The following is a 14,916-nucleotide window of genomic DNA, read 5'->3' on the forward strand; positions in this document are numbered from 1 at the left end:
TGAGAGGGGATCTGATTGGAACATATAAGATTATTAAGGGATTGGACACACTGGAGGCAGGAAGCATGTTCCCGCTGATGGGTGAATCCAGAACTAGAGGCCACAGTTTAAGAATAAGGCGTAGGCCATTTAGAACAGAGATGCGGAAAAACTTTTTCACCCAGAGGGTGGTGGAAATGTGGAATGCTCTGCCCCAGAAGGCAGTGGAGGCCAAATCTGTGGATGCATTCAAGAGAGAGTTAGATAGAGCTCTTATAGATAGCAGGGTCAATGGATATGGGGAGAGGGCTGTAACTGAGTTCTGATTGTGTATGATCAGCCATGATCAGAGTGAATGGCGGTGCTGGCTAGAAGGCCGAATGGCCTACTCCTGCACCTACTGTCTATTGGTCTCACGTGTGATATTATCGTCAATTGTTTCTGTCTGCGGGGATCAGTTAGCCAGGGCTTTGGTGGAGATCCTGGGCATCCGACCTCCCTCAGCCTGGAGCTGAGACGCTACTGTGTCAGTGTGAGGAGCTCCGACCCACTGTTGCAGTGCACAGGGTGCGGAGGGCAGCAGAAACCTCAAATAAAACTCGAGTCCGGCACCAGGACAGGAAGTTACAGCGGTTTATTGATTTCATGATGACAAATGTAAATTAAACAATGTGTGAGCTGCTGACGTGCGGGAATAAATAAGCTGCTCCCGACTCACTCACAGTCACACACAATTAACTGACCGGCGACAACGAGTGACAGTTTGAATAACCAGTCCCGTTTCTCACCGTCACTCTGCATCGGGGAACCGATGATTATAAAATCACACTTCAGGGCCGTGTCCGGGATCGCTGCAGATCCAGGGTCACTGCCGAGTGATTTGTCAATTTAACATCATTATATCGGTCAGGCTGCCCAATGCACCACCCTCCGCAAAGGGAGCAAAATGATTCTCAGTCCCAGACTGAGCCTCGGACCCCTGGCTCTTCCTGTCTGGGTATTTTTCTGGGTGTCACGTGGGAGCCTCGAACACGCACAATCGGCGGAAGCTGCGCCGCCTGACAACAGGCGGAAATACGTCACTGCAGGACCACTCCCAGCGACACACTGCGCGAGGCCGGTTCCGTTAAAACCGTTGGGAATCAGCCCCGGCGCGCAGCCATTAAAGGTAAGGACGGGAGTTAAAGGGGACGGCGGGGAATCGGCCAAATGTCCTCATCCCGCGGGCGGGGATGTTCACACGATCACTGACAGTCTGGGTCTGACTCCTCGCCGATATCTCAGTTCCTTCTCTCCGGACTCACTGAACTGATTGCTTGCCAGCCTGAAACAGATGGGAGAATAAAGATGAAATAAACAGATTACACAACAGTGTCAGTTACAGGGGACCGGGGTTAATGTTTCAACAACACTAACAGACAAATATCACCAGAAAACCCGCGGATCCGCTGATATTTTATCACATTGAACACTAACACAAACACTCACCAGATCCACTCCAGACTCGGGAGGGTCAGTATGAGGCGCCGGAGAGCGGGGACAGATCGGTCTGTCAGCGAGTTTAATCCCAGATTCAGCCCTGTCACTGATGGGTTTGTACTGAGAGCGGAGACGAGATCCTCGGCACCAGAATCTGTGAGACCGACACCCCACAGCCTGGAGATGCGAGAGAGTGAGGGTGAAGGACACAGAGAGACAGGAGACGGTACAAATCCCCAGTGTTTATCAGTAACACAATTACTGATCACATTAGTGTTCAGTATCAGACATCCAGTGACTGTAAACACAATCTCCCACAGTCTGGTACTTACCCCAGTGTCTGTATTTTACACTCCGGGTTCCTCAGAGCCGCAGACACCAGTTTCACTCCTGAATCTCCCAGTTTATTCCGCCCAAGTCTAAACACAAACAGACAGATTGATGAACAAAGTGATTCAAACCGTGGGTCTGAGGTATTTTCTCTCACTTGGATATTTCCGGAAACATTAAACTCTTCAGTAAATCACTGATCGGAGTTCCCATCACTGTCAATGTCCCTCACTGACCAGCTCCAGGGTATTCACAGAATGTCAGTAATTTCGTCTGTCGGTGTGACCCTGTAAACCCCACATATTCTGTCTCATTCCCCGATGGTTAGAAAAGTGTTCCTGACCGAAATGCGGAAATGTCTATGGGACACAGTGAAATAGACCCACCCGAGCTAAAGGGATGGGGAAGAGAGATCCCACAGGAGAAAGGGGAATGGGGAAGAGAGATCCCACAGGAGGAAGGGGGATAGGGAAGAGAGATCCAATAGGATGAAAGGGGAAGGGGAAGGGAAATCCACCAAGAAGAAAGGGGGTGGGGAAGATAAATCCCACAGGAGGAAGGAGCATGGGGAAGAGAGATCTGATAGGAAGAGGAGGGACGGGGAAGAGAGATCATACAGGAGGATGGGGGATGAGTAGGAGAAATACCTGAGGAGGAAGGGGGATGGGGAAGAGAGATCCCACAGGAGGAAAGGGGATGGGGAAGAGAGAGACCACAGGAAGAGGAGCATGGGAAAAGAAGATCGACAGGAGGACGGAAGATGGGGAAGTCAGCGCCCACATGAGGAGGTCGAATGCACGAGCTATCCCAGAGGAAGAAGGTCGACGGGGAAGGGATATCCATGGAGGAAGGGGGTTGGGGAAGAGTGATCCCACATGAGGATGAGGGATGGGGAAGAGTGATTCAACAGCAGGAAGTTGATGGGGAGGAGAGACCGCACAGGAGGAAGGGGGATGGGGAATAGAGATCCCACAGAAGTAAGACGGTTGGGGAAGATATATCCCTAGGAAGAAAGAGGGTGGGGAGGAGGTATCCCACAGTTGCAAGTAGAATGGGGAAGAGAGATCCGACAGGAGGATGTAGGATGGGGAAGAGAGATACATCAGGATGAATTGTGGAGGGAAAAGACAGATCCCACAGCAAGAGGGGGCATTATGATTACCCACAGGAGGAAGTGGGATGGGGAAGAGAGATGGAACAGGAGGAATGGGGATGGGAAGAGAGATCCCACGGGAGGAAGGGTGTTGGGGAAGAGACATCCCACAGGTGGAAGGTGACGGGGAAGAGAGATCCGACAGGAGGAAGGGGAAAAGGGAATAGAGATCCCATAGGATGTTGGGGCATGGGGAAGACAGAACCCACAGGAGGAAAGTGGAATGGGAAGAGAAATCTCACAGAAGGAAGGGGAATGGGGAATAGAGATCCCACAGGATGAAAGTGGATGGGGAAGAGAAATCCCACAGAAGGAAGGGGAATGGGGAATAGAGATCCCATAGGATGATGGGGCATGGGGAAGAGAGATGAGACAGGAGGAAGTGGGTGGGGAAGTGAGATCATACAGGAGGTTGGGGGATGAGTAGGTGAGATCCCATAGGAGGAAGAGGGATGGGGAAAATAGATGCCACGGGAGGAAGTGGGATGGGGAAGAGTGATCCCACCTGATGTAAGGGATTGGGAAGAGAGATCGCTCGGGAGGAAGGGGTTTGGGGAAGAGAGATCCCACAAGAGGATGGGTAATGGGGAAGAGAGATGCTATAGGAGGAAGGGAAATGCGGAAGCGAGATCTCACAGGTGGATTGCTACCCATGCCACGTGCTAGTCAGGCTAGAAATAGGAAGATAATGCAGCTAAATACGTGGTTGAGGGGATGGTGCATGAGGGTGGGGTTCATGTTTCTGGACAATTGGGCTTTCTTCCAGGGCAGGTGGGACCAGTTCGAATTGGACAGTTTGCACCTGAACTGGAGGGGGACTAACTTCCTTGCCGGTAGGTTAGCTAGTTCTGCTCCGGGTGTTTTAAACTAGATTGCAGGGGGAGGGGAACCAGAGTGTTAGAGCAGATAGTGAGGTGGAGGAGGATAAGTGTCATACGAGGACTGCTTGTACAGACAGATATCAAAGGTTTGAACGTGACATAAATGTTCTCAGGAACATTTATTTCCATGCAAGGAGTATTGTAGATAAGGCAGATGAGTTTTTGGCGTGGATTGGCACGATAATGATATCGACATTATTGCTATTAGTAAGACTTGGTTTGCAGGAGGGGCAGGACTGGCAGCTTCATGTTACGGGTTTCCATTGTTTCAGACGTGATAGGGGGTAGGGATGAAAGGGGGAGGAGTGGCATTACCAGTCAGGGAGAATCTCACAGCTGTGCGTAGACGGGACTGCTTGGAAGGTTCGTCTACAGAGGCCATATGGGTGGAGCTGAGGAATGGGAAAGGTGTGAGCACACAAATAGGGTTGTATTATAGACCGCCCAATAGGCAGAGAACTTTAGTAAGGCCTTTGACAATGTTCCACGTAATAAGTTATTTCAAAAGGTGCAGACACTAGTTATCCATGGAGAGGTTGTAAACTGGATTCGAAATTGGCTGTGTGGGAGAAGACAGAGAGTGGTAGTGGATGATTGCTTCTCAGACTCGAGGCCTGTGACTACTGGTGGGCCTCAGGGATCTGTGCTGGGAGCATTGCTGTTTGTTGTCTATATCAGTGATCTAGATGATAATGTGATAAATTGGATCAGCAGGTTTGCGGATGACACTAAGATGGAGGCGTTGTGGACAGCGAGGAAGGCTTTCAAAACTTGCAGAAGGATCTGGACCAACTGGAAAAATGGGCCAGAAAATTGCAGGTGGAATTTATAACATATAACTTGTAACCATATAACAATTAAAGCACAGAAACAGGCCATCCCGGCCCTTCTAGTCCGTGCCGAACGCCTACTCACACCTAGTCCCACCTACCTGCACTCAGCCCATAAGCCTCCATTCCTTTCCTGTCCATATACCTATCCAATTCTTTTAAAATGACAAAATCGAAACAGCCTCTACCACTTCTGCTGGAAGCTCGTTCCACACAACTACCACTCTCTGAGTAAAGAAGTTACCCCTCCTGTTACCCCTAAACTTTTGCCCCTTCACTCTCAACTCATTCCCTCTTGTTCTAACCTCCCTTACTCTCAATTGAAAAAGACTATGGACGTCAAATCTATATATCCCCCTCATAATTTTAAATACCTCTATCAAGTCCCCGCTCAACCTTCTACCCTCCAAAGAATAAAGACCTAACTTGTTCAACCTTTCCCTGTAACTTAGGTGCTGAAACCCAGGGAACATTCTAGTAAATGTCCTCTGTACTCTCTCTATTTTGTTGACATCGTTCCTATAATTCGGTGACCAGAACTGCACTCAATACTCCAAATTTGGCCTCACCAATGCATCGTAGATTTTTAACATTACATCCCATCTCCTATACTCAATGCTCTGATTTATAAAGGCAAGCATACCAAAAGCTTTCTTCACCACCCTATTCACATCAGATTCCACCTTCAGGGAACTATGCACCATTATTCCTAGATCACTCTGTTATGCTGCATTCCTCAGTGCCCTACCATTTACCATATATGTTCTATTTGAATAATTCCTACCAAAATGTAGCACCTCACACTTATCAGCATTAAACTCCATCTGCCATCATTCAGGCCACTCTTCTAACTGGTCAAAATCTTTGAACTACACGCTTTGAAAACCTTCATTATCCACAACGCCAGCTATCTTAGTATCATCTGCATACTTACTAATCCAATTTACCATTCCATCATCCAGATCATTAATGTATATGACAAACAACATTGGACCCAGTATAGATCCCTGAGGCACACCACTAGTCACCACTTTAATGCAGACATGTGTGAGGTGTTGCATTTTGGAAGGACAGATCAAGGTAGGACATACACAGTAAATGGTAGGGCACTGAGGAGTGTGGAGGAACAAAGGGATCTGAGAGTTCAGATACATAATTCCCTGAAAGTGGCGTCACAGGTGGACAGGGTTGTAAAGAAGGCTTTTGGCATCCTGGCATTCATAAATCAAAGTACTGAGTATAGGAGTTGTGATGTTATGGTCAGGTTGTACAGGACATTGGTGAGGCCAAGTTTTGAATATTGTGTGCAGTTCTGGTCACCTAACTATAGGAAATATATCAGTAAGATTGAAAGAGTGCAGAGAAGATTTACTAGGATGTTACCGGGTCTTCAGGAGTTGAGCTACAAGGAAAGATTGAACAGGTTACGACTTTATTGCTTGGAGCGCAGAACAATGAGGGGAGATTTGATAGAAGTTTACAAAGCTCTGAGGGGTATAGACAGGGTAAATGCGAATGGGCTCTTTCCACATAGATTAGGAGAGATAAATTGCAAGAGGACTTGGCTTCAGGGTGAAAGGGGAAAGGTTTAGGGGGAATGTCTTCACTGAGAGGGTGGTGAGAGTGTGGAACGATCTCCCATCTGATGTAGAAAATGCGGACTCACTCTTAAGCTTCAAGATTAAATTAGATAGATGCATGGATGGGAGAGGTCTGAAGGGTTATGGACTGGGTACAGGTCAATGGGACAAGCAGAATAAAGTTTCGGCACAGAGCAGAAGGGCCGAATGCCTTGTTTTCTGTGCGCTGGTATTTTATGATTCTATGAAGGGGTGTGGGGAGGAGAGTTCACTCAGGTGGAAGGGCGAATGTGAAGAGAGCTCCCACAGGTGGAAGGGAGTTGGGGAAGGGATATCCCACAGGAGGATGTGGGAAGGGGAAGAGAGATCCCAGAGGAGGAAGGGGGATGGGGAAGAGAGATCTCACAGGAGGAAGGGAGATGGGGAAGGGATATCCCACAGGAGGATGTGGGAAGGGGAAGGGAGATCCCATAGGAGGAAAGGGGAAGGGGAAAAGCGATCCCACCGAAGGAAGGTGGAAGCGGGATGGTGTAGAGAGATCCCACAGGAGGAAGAGGGATGGGAAGGGATACCACTGGAGGAAAGGGGATTGTGAGGGGATCCCACAGGAAGAAGGAGATGGAGAAGGGATATCCCACAAGAGGATGTGGGAAGGGGAAGGGAGATCCCAGTGAAGGAAGGGGGATGAGAAAGAGATCCCACAGGAGGAAGGGGGACGGGGAAGAGAGATCCCACAGGAGGATGGGGGATGGGGAATAGAGATCCCAGTGAAGGAAGGGGGATGAGAAAGAGATCCCACAGGAGGATGGGGGATGGGGAAGAGAGATACATGTGGAGGGACAAGACAGATCGCACAGGAAGAGGGGACATTATGATGACCCACAGGAGGAAGGAGGATGGGGAAAAGAGAGCCCACAAGAGGAAGTTGGGTGGGCGAGCGATCCCAAAGGAGGAACAGGGATGGGCAAGAGATATCCCACAGGAGGATGGGGGATGGGGAAAAGGGATCCTACAGAAGGAAGGGGATGAGAAAGAGAGATCCCACAGTAGGATGGGGGATGGAGAAAAGAGATCCTACAGAAGAAATGGTGATGGAAAAGAGAGATCCGACAGGAAGAACGGGGAAGAGTAGGAGAAATCCCACTGGAAGTGGGGCTTGGGAATACAGACCCCACATGAGAAAGGTGGTTGGGGAAGAGAGATGGCACAGGAGGAATGCAGATGGGAAGAGAGATCCCACGGGAGGAAGGGTGCTGGGGAAGAGAGATCCTACTGGTGGAAGGTGATGGGGAGGGGTTATCACACCGGATGAAGGGAGATTGGGAAGAGAGTTCCCATAGGAGGAAGAGAGATGGGAAAGAGAGATCCGACAGGAGGATGAGAGATAGGGCAGAGAGATCCAACAGCCGCATGGTAAAGGGGAAGAGAGTTCCCAGAAGAGGAAGGAGGATGTGGAAGAGAAATCCCACAGGAAGAAGTGGAATTGGGAAAATATATGCCAGAGGAAGAAGGGGGATGGGGAAGAGAGAGATCCTACAGGAGGAAAGGGGTGGGGATGAGAGATCGCACAGGAGGAATGGGGATGCGGAACAGAGATCCCATTGGAGGATGGCAAATAGGGAAGAGAGATCCCAAAGGAGGATGTGCGATGGGGAAAATAAATACCACGGGAGGAAGGGGTTTGGGGAAGAGAGATCCCACAAGAGGATGGGTAGTGGGGAAGAGAGATATACAGGAGGAAGGGAAATGGGGAAGCAATATCCCATAGGAAGTGGAGGAATGGGAACAGAGCCCCCACGGGGATCAGATGGATGGGGAAGAGATATCTTTCAGGAGGAAAGGGGTTGCGGAAGAGAGATCCCACAGGAACAAAGGGGTATGCGGAAGAGTGTTCCAACAGCAGGAAGTTGATGGGGAAGAGAGATCCCACAGATGGAAGTGGGATGGGAACAGATGCACCAGAGGGTTAATGGGGATGCGGAAAAGAGATCCCACAGGAGCATGGGGGGTGGAGAAGAAAGATTCCACTGTAGGAATGGAGATGGGGAAGAGAGATTCATCAGGAGGAAGGGAGCTGGTGATGATAGATCCCACAGGAGGAAGGTGGATGCTGAGGAGAGATCTAACAGTTGGAAGGAAGGAGGAGTGGGAACAGAGAGGCCAGAGAATGAAAGGGGGATGGGAAACCGAGATCACACAGGTGGATTGCGATCCATACCACGTGCTAGTAAGGCTAGAAATAGGAAGAAAATGCAGCTAAATACGTGGCTGAGGAGATGGTGCATGAGGGAGGGGTTCATGTTTCTGGACAATTGGGCTTTCTGCCAGGGGAGGTGGGACCAGTTCAAATTGGACAGTTTGCACCTGAACTGCAGGGGGACTAACATCCTTGCAGGTAGGTTAGCAAGTTCTTCTACAGGGGTTTTAAACTAGATTACAGGGGGAGGGGAACCAGAGTGTTAGAGCAGATAGTGAGGTGGAGGAGGATAAGTGTCATGCGAGAACTGCTTGTATAGACAGATATCAATGGTTTGTCCGTGATAGAAATGTTCTCAGGTGCATCTATTTCCATGCAAGGAGTATTGCAGGTACGGCAGATGAGTTTAGGGCGTGGTTTGGCACATGATGATATCGACATTATTGCTACTAGTAAGACTTGGTTTGCAGGAGGGGCAGGACTGGCAGTTTCATGTTCCGGGTTCCCATTGTTTCAGACGTGATAGGGGGTTGGGATGAAAGGGGGAGGAGTGGCATTACCAGTCAGGGAGAATATCACAACTGTGCGTAGACGTGACAGTCCGGAGGGTTCGTCAATAGAGGCCATATGGGTGGAGCTGAGGAACGGGAAAGGTGTGACCACACTAATAGGGTTGTATTATAGTCCGCCCAATAGGCAGAGAGAAGTGGAGGAGCAAATCTGTAGAGAGGTAGCAGACCGATGTAAGAAACAGAAAGTTGGAATCGTAGGGGATTTTAACTTTCCACATTTTGACGGGGCCGCCAACTCTGAGAAAGGGTTAGATGGCGTGGAGTTTGTTCAGGAAAGTTTTGTAAATCAATATATTGAGGTACCAACGAGAGAGGGTGCAGTACCTGATCTCCTATTAAGGAACCAGACAGGTCAGGTAACAGAAGTAAGTGTTCGCAAACATTTTGGGTCCATAATGACCATAATGTCATTAGTTTCAAGATAATTCTGGATAAGGATAGGACTGGTCCATCAGTTAAAGTTCTGAATTGGAGAAGGGCCAATTTTGTGGAAATGAGAGAGGATCTGGGAAGAGTGGATTGGGATCAGTTGTTTTCCGGCATGGATGTGTTCAGTAAGTGGAACGCCTTCAAGGGTGGAATTTTGAGAGTGCAGAGTTTGCATGTTCCTGCCAGGATTAAAAGCAAACTTAACAGGCATAGGGAACCTTGGTTTTCAAGGGATATTGGCGATCTGGTTAAGTAGGTGTTTAGCATGTATAGGCAACAAGGAACAAAAGAGGTACTTAAAGAGCACAGAAAATGTAAGGGAATACTAAAAAAGGAAATCAGGAAGGCAAAAAGAAGACCTGATGTTGGCACATCATGTGAAGGTAAACCCGAAGGGTTTCTTCAAGTAAATTAAGAGTAAAAGGATAGTAAAGGACAAAATTGGTCCCCTAGAAGATCAGAGTGGTCATCTATGTGCGGAGCCTCACGAGATGGGGGAGATCTTAAACAGGTTTTTTGCATCAGTGTTTACTCAGGAAACTGGCATTGCGGATATGGAATTAAGGCAAACAAACAGTAGTGTCATGGAACATATAGAGATTAAAGAGGAGGAGCTGCTTGCTCCCTTGCAGTGAATAAAGGTAGATAAATCTCCGAGCCTGACATTATATTTTCTCGGACCTTGAGAGAGACTAGTGTAGAAATTGCAGGGGCCCTGGCAGAAATATTTAAAATGTCCTCAGCCACGGTTGCGGTGCCGGAGGATTGGAGGGTAGCTCATGTTGTTCCGTTGTTTGAAAAAGGCTCCAAAAGTACACCAGGTAATTACAGGCCAGTGAGCCTGACATCAGTAGTAGGTAAATTATCGGAAGGTGTTCTGAGAGATCGGATATACAAGGATTTGTACCGCCAAGGGCTGATTAAAGATAGTCAACATGGCTTTGTATGTGGTAGATCATGTTTAATGAATCTCCTAGTGTTTTTCGAGGAGGTTACCAAGAATGCATATGAAGGAAAGGCTGTGGATGTTGTCTACATTGACTTTTGTAAGGCCTTTGGCAAGGTCCCACATAAGAGGTTAGTTCTAAAGGTCCAGACACTAGGTATCCATGGAGATGTTGTAAACTGGATTCGAATTGGCTGTGTGGGAGAAGACAGAGAGTGGTAGTGGATGATTGCTTCTCAGAGTGGAGGCCTGTGACTAGTGGTGTGTCTCAGGGATCTGTGCTGGGACCATTGCTGTTTGTTGTCTATATCATTGATCTAGATGATAATGTGATAAATTGGATCAGCAAGTTTGTGGATGATACTAAGATGGAGGCGCTGTGGACAGCGAGGAAGGCTTTCAAAGCTTGCAGAGGGATCTGGACCAACTGGAAGAATGGGCCAGAAAATGGCAGATGGAATTTAATGCAGACAAGAGTGAGGCGTTCCATTTTGGAAGGATAAATCAAGGTACGACATACACGATAAACGGTAGGGCACTGAAGAGTGCGGAGGACAAAGGGATCTGGGGGTTCAGATGCATAAGCCCCTGAAAGTGGCGTCACAGGTAGGCAGGGTTGTAAAGAAAGCTTTTGGCATCCTGGCATTCATAAATAAAAGTTCTGAGTATAGGAGTTGGGATGTTATGGTGAGGTTGTATAAGATATTGGTGAGGTCAAATTTGGAGTATTGTGTGCAGTTCTGATCACCTAACTAAAGGAAGGAAATCAGTAAGTTTGAAAAAGTGCAGGGAAGATTTACTAGGATGTTGCTGGGTCTTCAGGAGTTGAGTTACAAGGAAAGATTGAACAAGTTAGGACTTTATTCCTTGGAGCATAGAAGAATGAGGGGAGATTTGATAGAGATTTACAAAATTATGAGGGTATAGACAGGGTAAATGCGTTTAGGCCCTTTCCACATAGATTAGGAGAGATAAATATGAGAAGTATGAAAGGAGAAAGGTTTAGAGGGAAATTCTTCACTGAGAGAGTGGTCAGAGTGTGGAACGAGATGCCATCTGATGTGGAAAATGTGGACTCACTCTTAAGCTTTAAGAACAAATTGAATAGATACATGGATGGGAGGGGACTGGAGGGTTATGGACTGGGTGCAGGTCAATGAGACGAGCGGAATAAGGTTTTGGTACAGACTAGAAGGACCGAATGGCTTGTTTTCTGTGCTGTAGTATTCTATGATGTTATGATTCTATGGGGAGGAGAGTTCCCACAGGCGAAAGGGAGATGGGGATGGGGAAGAAAGATCCCAAAGGAGGAAGGAGGATGGGAGAGAGAGATCTCACAGGAGGAAGGGGGATGGGTTTGAGAGATCGGCCAGGAGGAGGAGGGATGTGGAAGAGAGTTCCCACAGGAGGATGTGGGATTGGGAAGAGAGATCTCACAGGAGGAAGGGGGCCGGGGAAGAGAAATTCCACAGGACAATGGGGCATGCCAAAGAGAGATCCGACATGAAGACGTCGATGGGGGAGAGAGATCCCACAGGAGGAAAGGGTATGGGGAAGAGAGTTCCAACAGCAGGAAGGGATGGGGAAGAGAAATCCATAGAAGGAAGGGGGATGGGGAAGAGCGATCTCACAGGAAGGTGTGTGGGTGTGTGGAAAAGACATCGCACAGGAGGATGAGGAAAGTGTAATAGAGAGCCCACAGGAGGAATGGGGATGGGGGCAAGATTCCAAAGAATGGAAGGGGGATTGGGATGAGAGGTCCCACAATAGGATTCCAAGGGTAAACGATAATCCTACAAGACGAGAGGATGCAGAATTTTTTTGTACGTGTGTGTTGGATCTGAACAGAGGCCCCGAGGAGATGCGCCCTCTCTTTTTGCGTATCTTGAAGTGAGCAAAGTCACACACGGGGAAGGGCAGGGGAGGACAATCTCACAAAGGTATTTCTCTCCTTCTCACTTGGACAATCTGCTGACGGTCTCTTGTCCCTCACCGGGAAGGGGGTGTGAATCTCTGACCCACCTACTGCAGTCAGTGTCGGTCTGGGTGACAGTAACAGTGAGAAGGTACATTGTCAATGCACGTGTCACAGGCAGCGAGAAACACGTCCATTCCTGTGATTTACTACCATTCTTCACTGATCTGATGAAGTCTCCAACATCCCTTCACAAGAAACCACAGAACCCGCCCGTCCTGGGGGAATTACTGACCGATCCCCTGGGTATTTGTCACAATTCTTCACAATCAGATTTACTACAAATTTACCGAAATTCCTTTACATTGAAACAACACAATGAGACAGTTTCAAAGTTCAGAGTGAGAGATAAATCAAGTTACCTCAACTTCTGGCACTTGTGCAGCTCGGGTCCCAGCCCCTGAATTCCTTCACACTGAATGTGGCAGTTCTCCAGGTTGAGGTGTTTTATTGTATCACAGAGTCCGATGACATGAGACAGGACCGCGCAGTCCACCGGGGTCAGTGTCATTTCACTGAATGAAAGTTTTTTCACAGATCCCAGTGCGGTCTGAGCAAGTCCACGATTCGAAGACTCAAATAGGTAGTGCAATGTGTTTAGGAGTCTCCTTTTACCAGCTTCACTCCTCGTGTTTCTACTCCGGCGTTTAACCTCCTCCTGTACCCAGTCAATCACCCGGCAGGTTGTTTGATGAGGAAATGGACCCAGAAACTCCTCCAGGCCCCGAGCTGTCATTGGGTTGGAGAGACCAGCAACAAAACGGAGAAATACCTCAAATCGCCCATCCTTCACGCAGTGGGCTTCAGTGAGGAGTTTCATAATATCTCTGCCATCTGGGATCAGGAATTGTGCGACTGCAGCTACAAACTCTTGGATAGTGAGGTGTGGGAATGTGTACACCACACACCGGGCAGAATCCTCTCTCTCCAAAAGCTCCATCAGGAACCCGGACAGGAACTGGGAAGGCTGCAGATTGTGGTTGATCAAATCTCCATCTGTAAACACAATTTTCTTCTCGGACACTCCTCTGAAGGCCATCTGACCAACCCTGAGTAACACATCACGGGGGTTCTCAATCTCACGGCCGTGGTTTTTCAGGATGTTGTAAATATAGTAGGAGTACAGTTGGGTGATGGTCTTGGGAAATCGCTGCGGGTCCCTGACTCTTTGTGTGAAGAAGGGGCCCAGTGCCAGAGCGAGGATCCAGCAGTAGGAGGGGTTGTAGCTCATGGTGTACAGGATCTCGTTCTCCTTCACATGCTTGAAGACAGCTGCCGCCACCGTCTGATCTTCAAAATGTCTGATGAAATAGTTCTTCCGTTCCTCACCAACAAATCCCAGGATTTCAGCCCAGATACTGATCTCTGCCTTTTCCAATAAATGTAACGCAGTGGGACGGGTGGTCACAAGCACTGAACACCCTGGGAGCAGCTTGTGCTGGATTAAACTGTATACAATGTCAGACACCTTGCACTTGAATTCAGGATCTGTGCATGTGGACTGAGGTTCTGTGTCTCTCTGACTGTCAGCAAAATCAATTTTGTCGTTGAATTCATCCAAACCATCGAATATGAATAACAATCCCTCTGGGTTCTTCCAGACCTCTCTCAGTATATTCCTGAAGTAAGGATATTGATCCAGAATCAGTTCCCTCAAGTTTATTGTGCAGTTAATGGAGTTTAACTCCCGGAATTTGAAACTGAAGACAAACTGGAATTGTTGGTATATTTTTCCCGTGGCCCAGTCATAAACGATCTTTTGTACCATTGTTGTTTTCCCGATCCCCGGGACACCGGCCACTGCTGCCGAACTCCCAGATTTGGATTTACTCCGGGAAAAGCTGCTCTGGAACAACTGAACCTTCCGGAGTTTTTCCAGGAGTCCGCGGAGATGTGTTTCTCTCCACTCCTCGTGGTCTCTGCCTCTGGCCAGCAGCTCATGTTCCACCAGTCTCCGATCTCGAACAGTAGAAATGACCGTGAGTTCAGCGTATCGATCAACCAGCTGGAAAACATTCACCTTCTCCGTCATCAGGATCATGTTCACTCTCAGTGTTTCAGTTTGTGCCCGCAGAGTCTCCTTGTGTTTCTGTTGAACATCTTCCATGAGAACAGACAGTGGACAAACTGTTAGATGCCTCAACTCAGAGCTCAGTATTTAAGCACACAAGAGTTAGCTCAAAGCTATTGCATTAATTGGGTTCACCAATGGATATTCGTGTAGTAAAGTAAATCCAATTAACAGACCCCTGACTGGACAGAGAAACCTGGTCTAGATAAACACCAGATCATCACAATTCCATATTAATCGTGCTGTGAAGGTGAGTATTTCCCTGGTAGTTTACTGACACCCGACTGTCCCGTACTGGACACCCTCGCACAACTGTCACACCCTGGATGGGTGTGTGGGGTCTCACAGTGTGTCAGCACCCTGTCAGATGTGTGTGAGGTCTCACAGGCTGTCAGGACACTGTCAGGGGTGTGTGGGGTCTCACAGTGTGTCTGGACCCTGCCAAGTGTGTCTGGGGTCTCAGAGTGTGTCGGGACCCTGTCAGGGGTGTGTGG

At 48.3% G+C, this 14,916-nt stretch overlaps 1 protein-coding gene across 7 annotated transcripts in view; it reads right to left on the minus strand.

Annotated features, from left to right (window-relative positions):
* Positions 1 to 598: 598 nt before the first annotated feature.
* The window catches only part of LOC140722634 (NACHT, LRR and PYD domains-containing protein 3-like), a 35,195-nt gene continuing 20,877 nt past the window's right edge, over positions 599 to 14,916 (minus strand). For 6 of the 7 annotated variants that reach the window (XM_073037343.1, XM_073037342.1, XM_073037338.1 and 3 more), the window contains exons 7-10: positions 12,714 to 14,451; positions 1,791 to 1,877; positions 1,468 to 1,635; positions 599 to 1,303 (exon numbers count right to left, since the gene is read on the minus strand). In XM_073037343.1, coding sequence (XP_072893444.1) covers positions 1,216 to 1,303; positions 1,468 to 1,635; positions 1,791 to 1,877; positions 12,714 to 14,451 — 2,081 coding nt within the window. In that variant the 3' untranslated portion in view covers positions 599 to 1,215. The remainder of the gene's footprint in view (positions 1,304 to 1,467; positions 1,636 to 1,790; positions 1,878 to 12,713; positions 14,452 to 14,916) is intronic. The other variant, XM_073037344.1, reaches the window with a different exon arrangement.

This window comes from Hemitrygon akajei, unplaced genomic scaffold (assembly GCF_048418815.1).
Source record: "Hemitrygon akajei unplaced genomic scaffold, sHemAka1.3 Scf000082, whole genome shotgun sequence".
NCBI lineage: Eukaryota > Metazoa > Chordata > Chondrichthyes > Myliobatiformes > Dasyatidae > Hemitrygon > Hemitrygon akajei.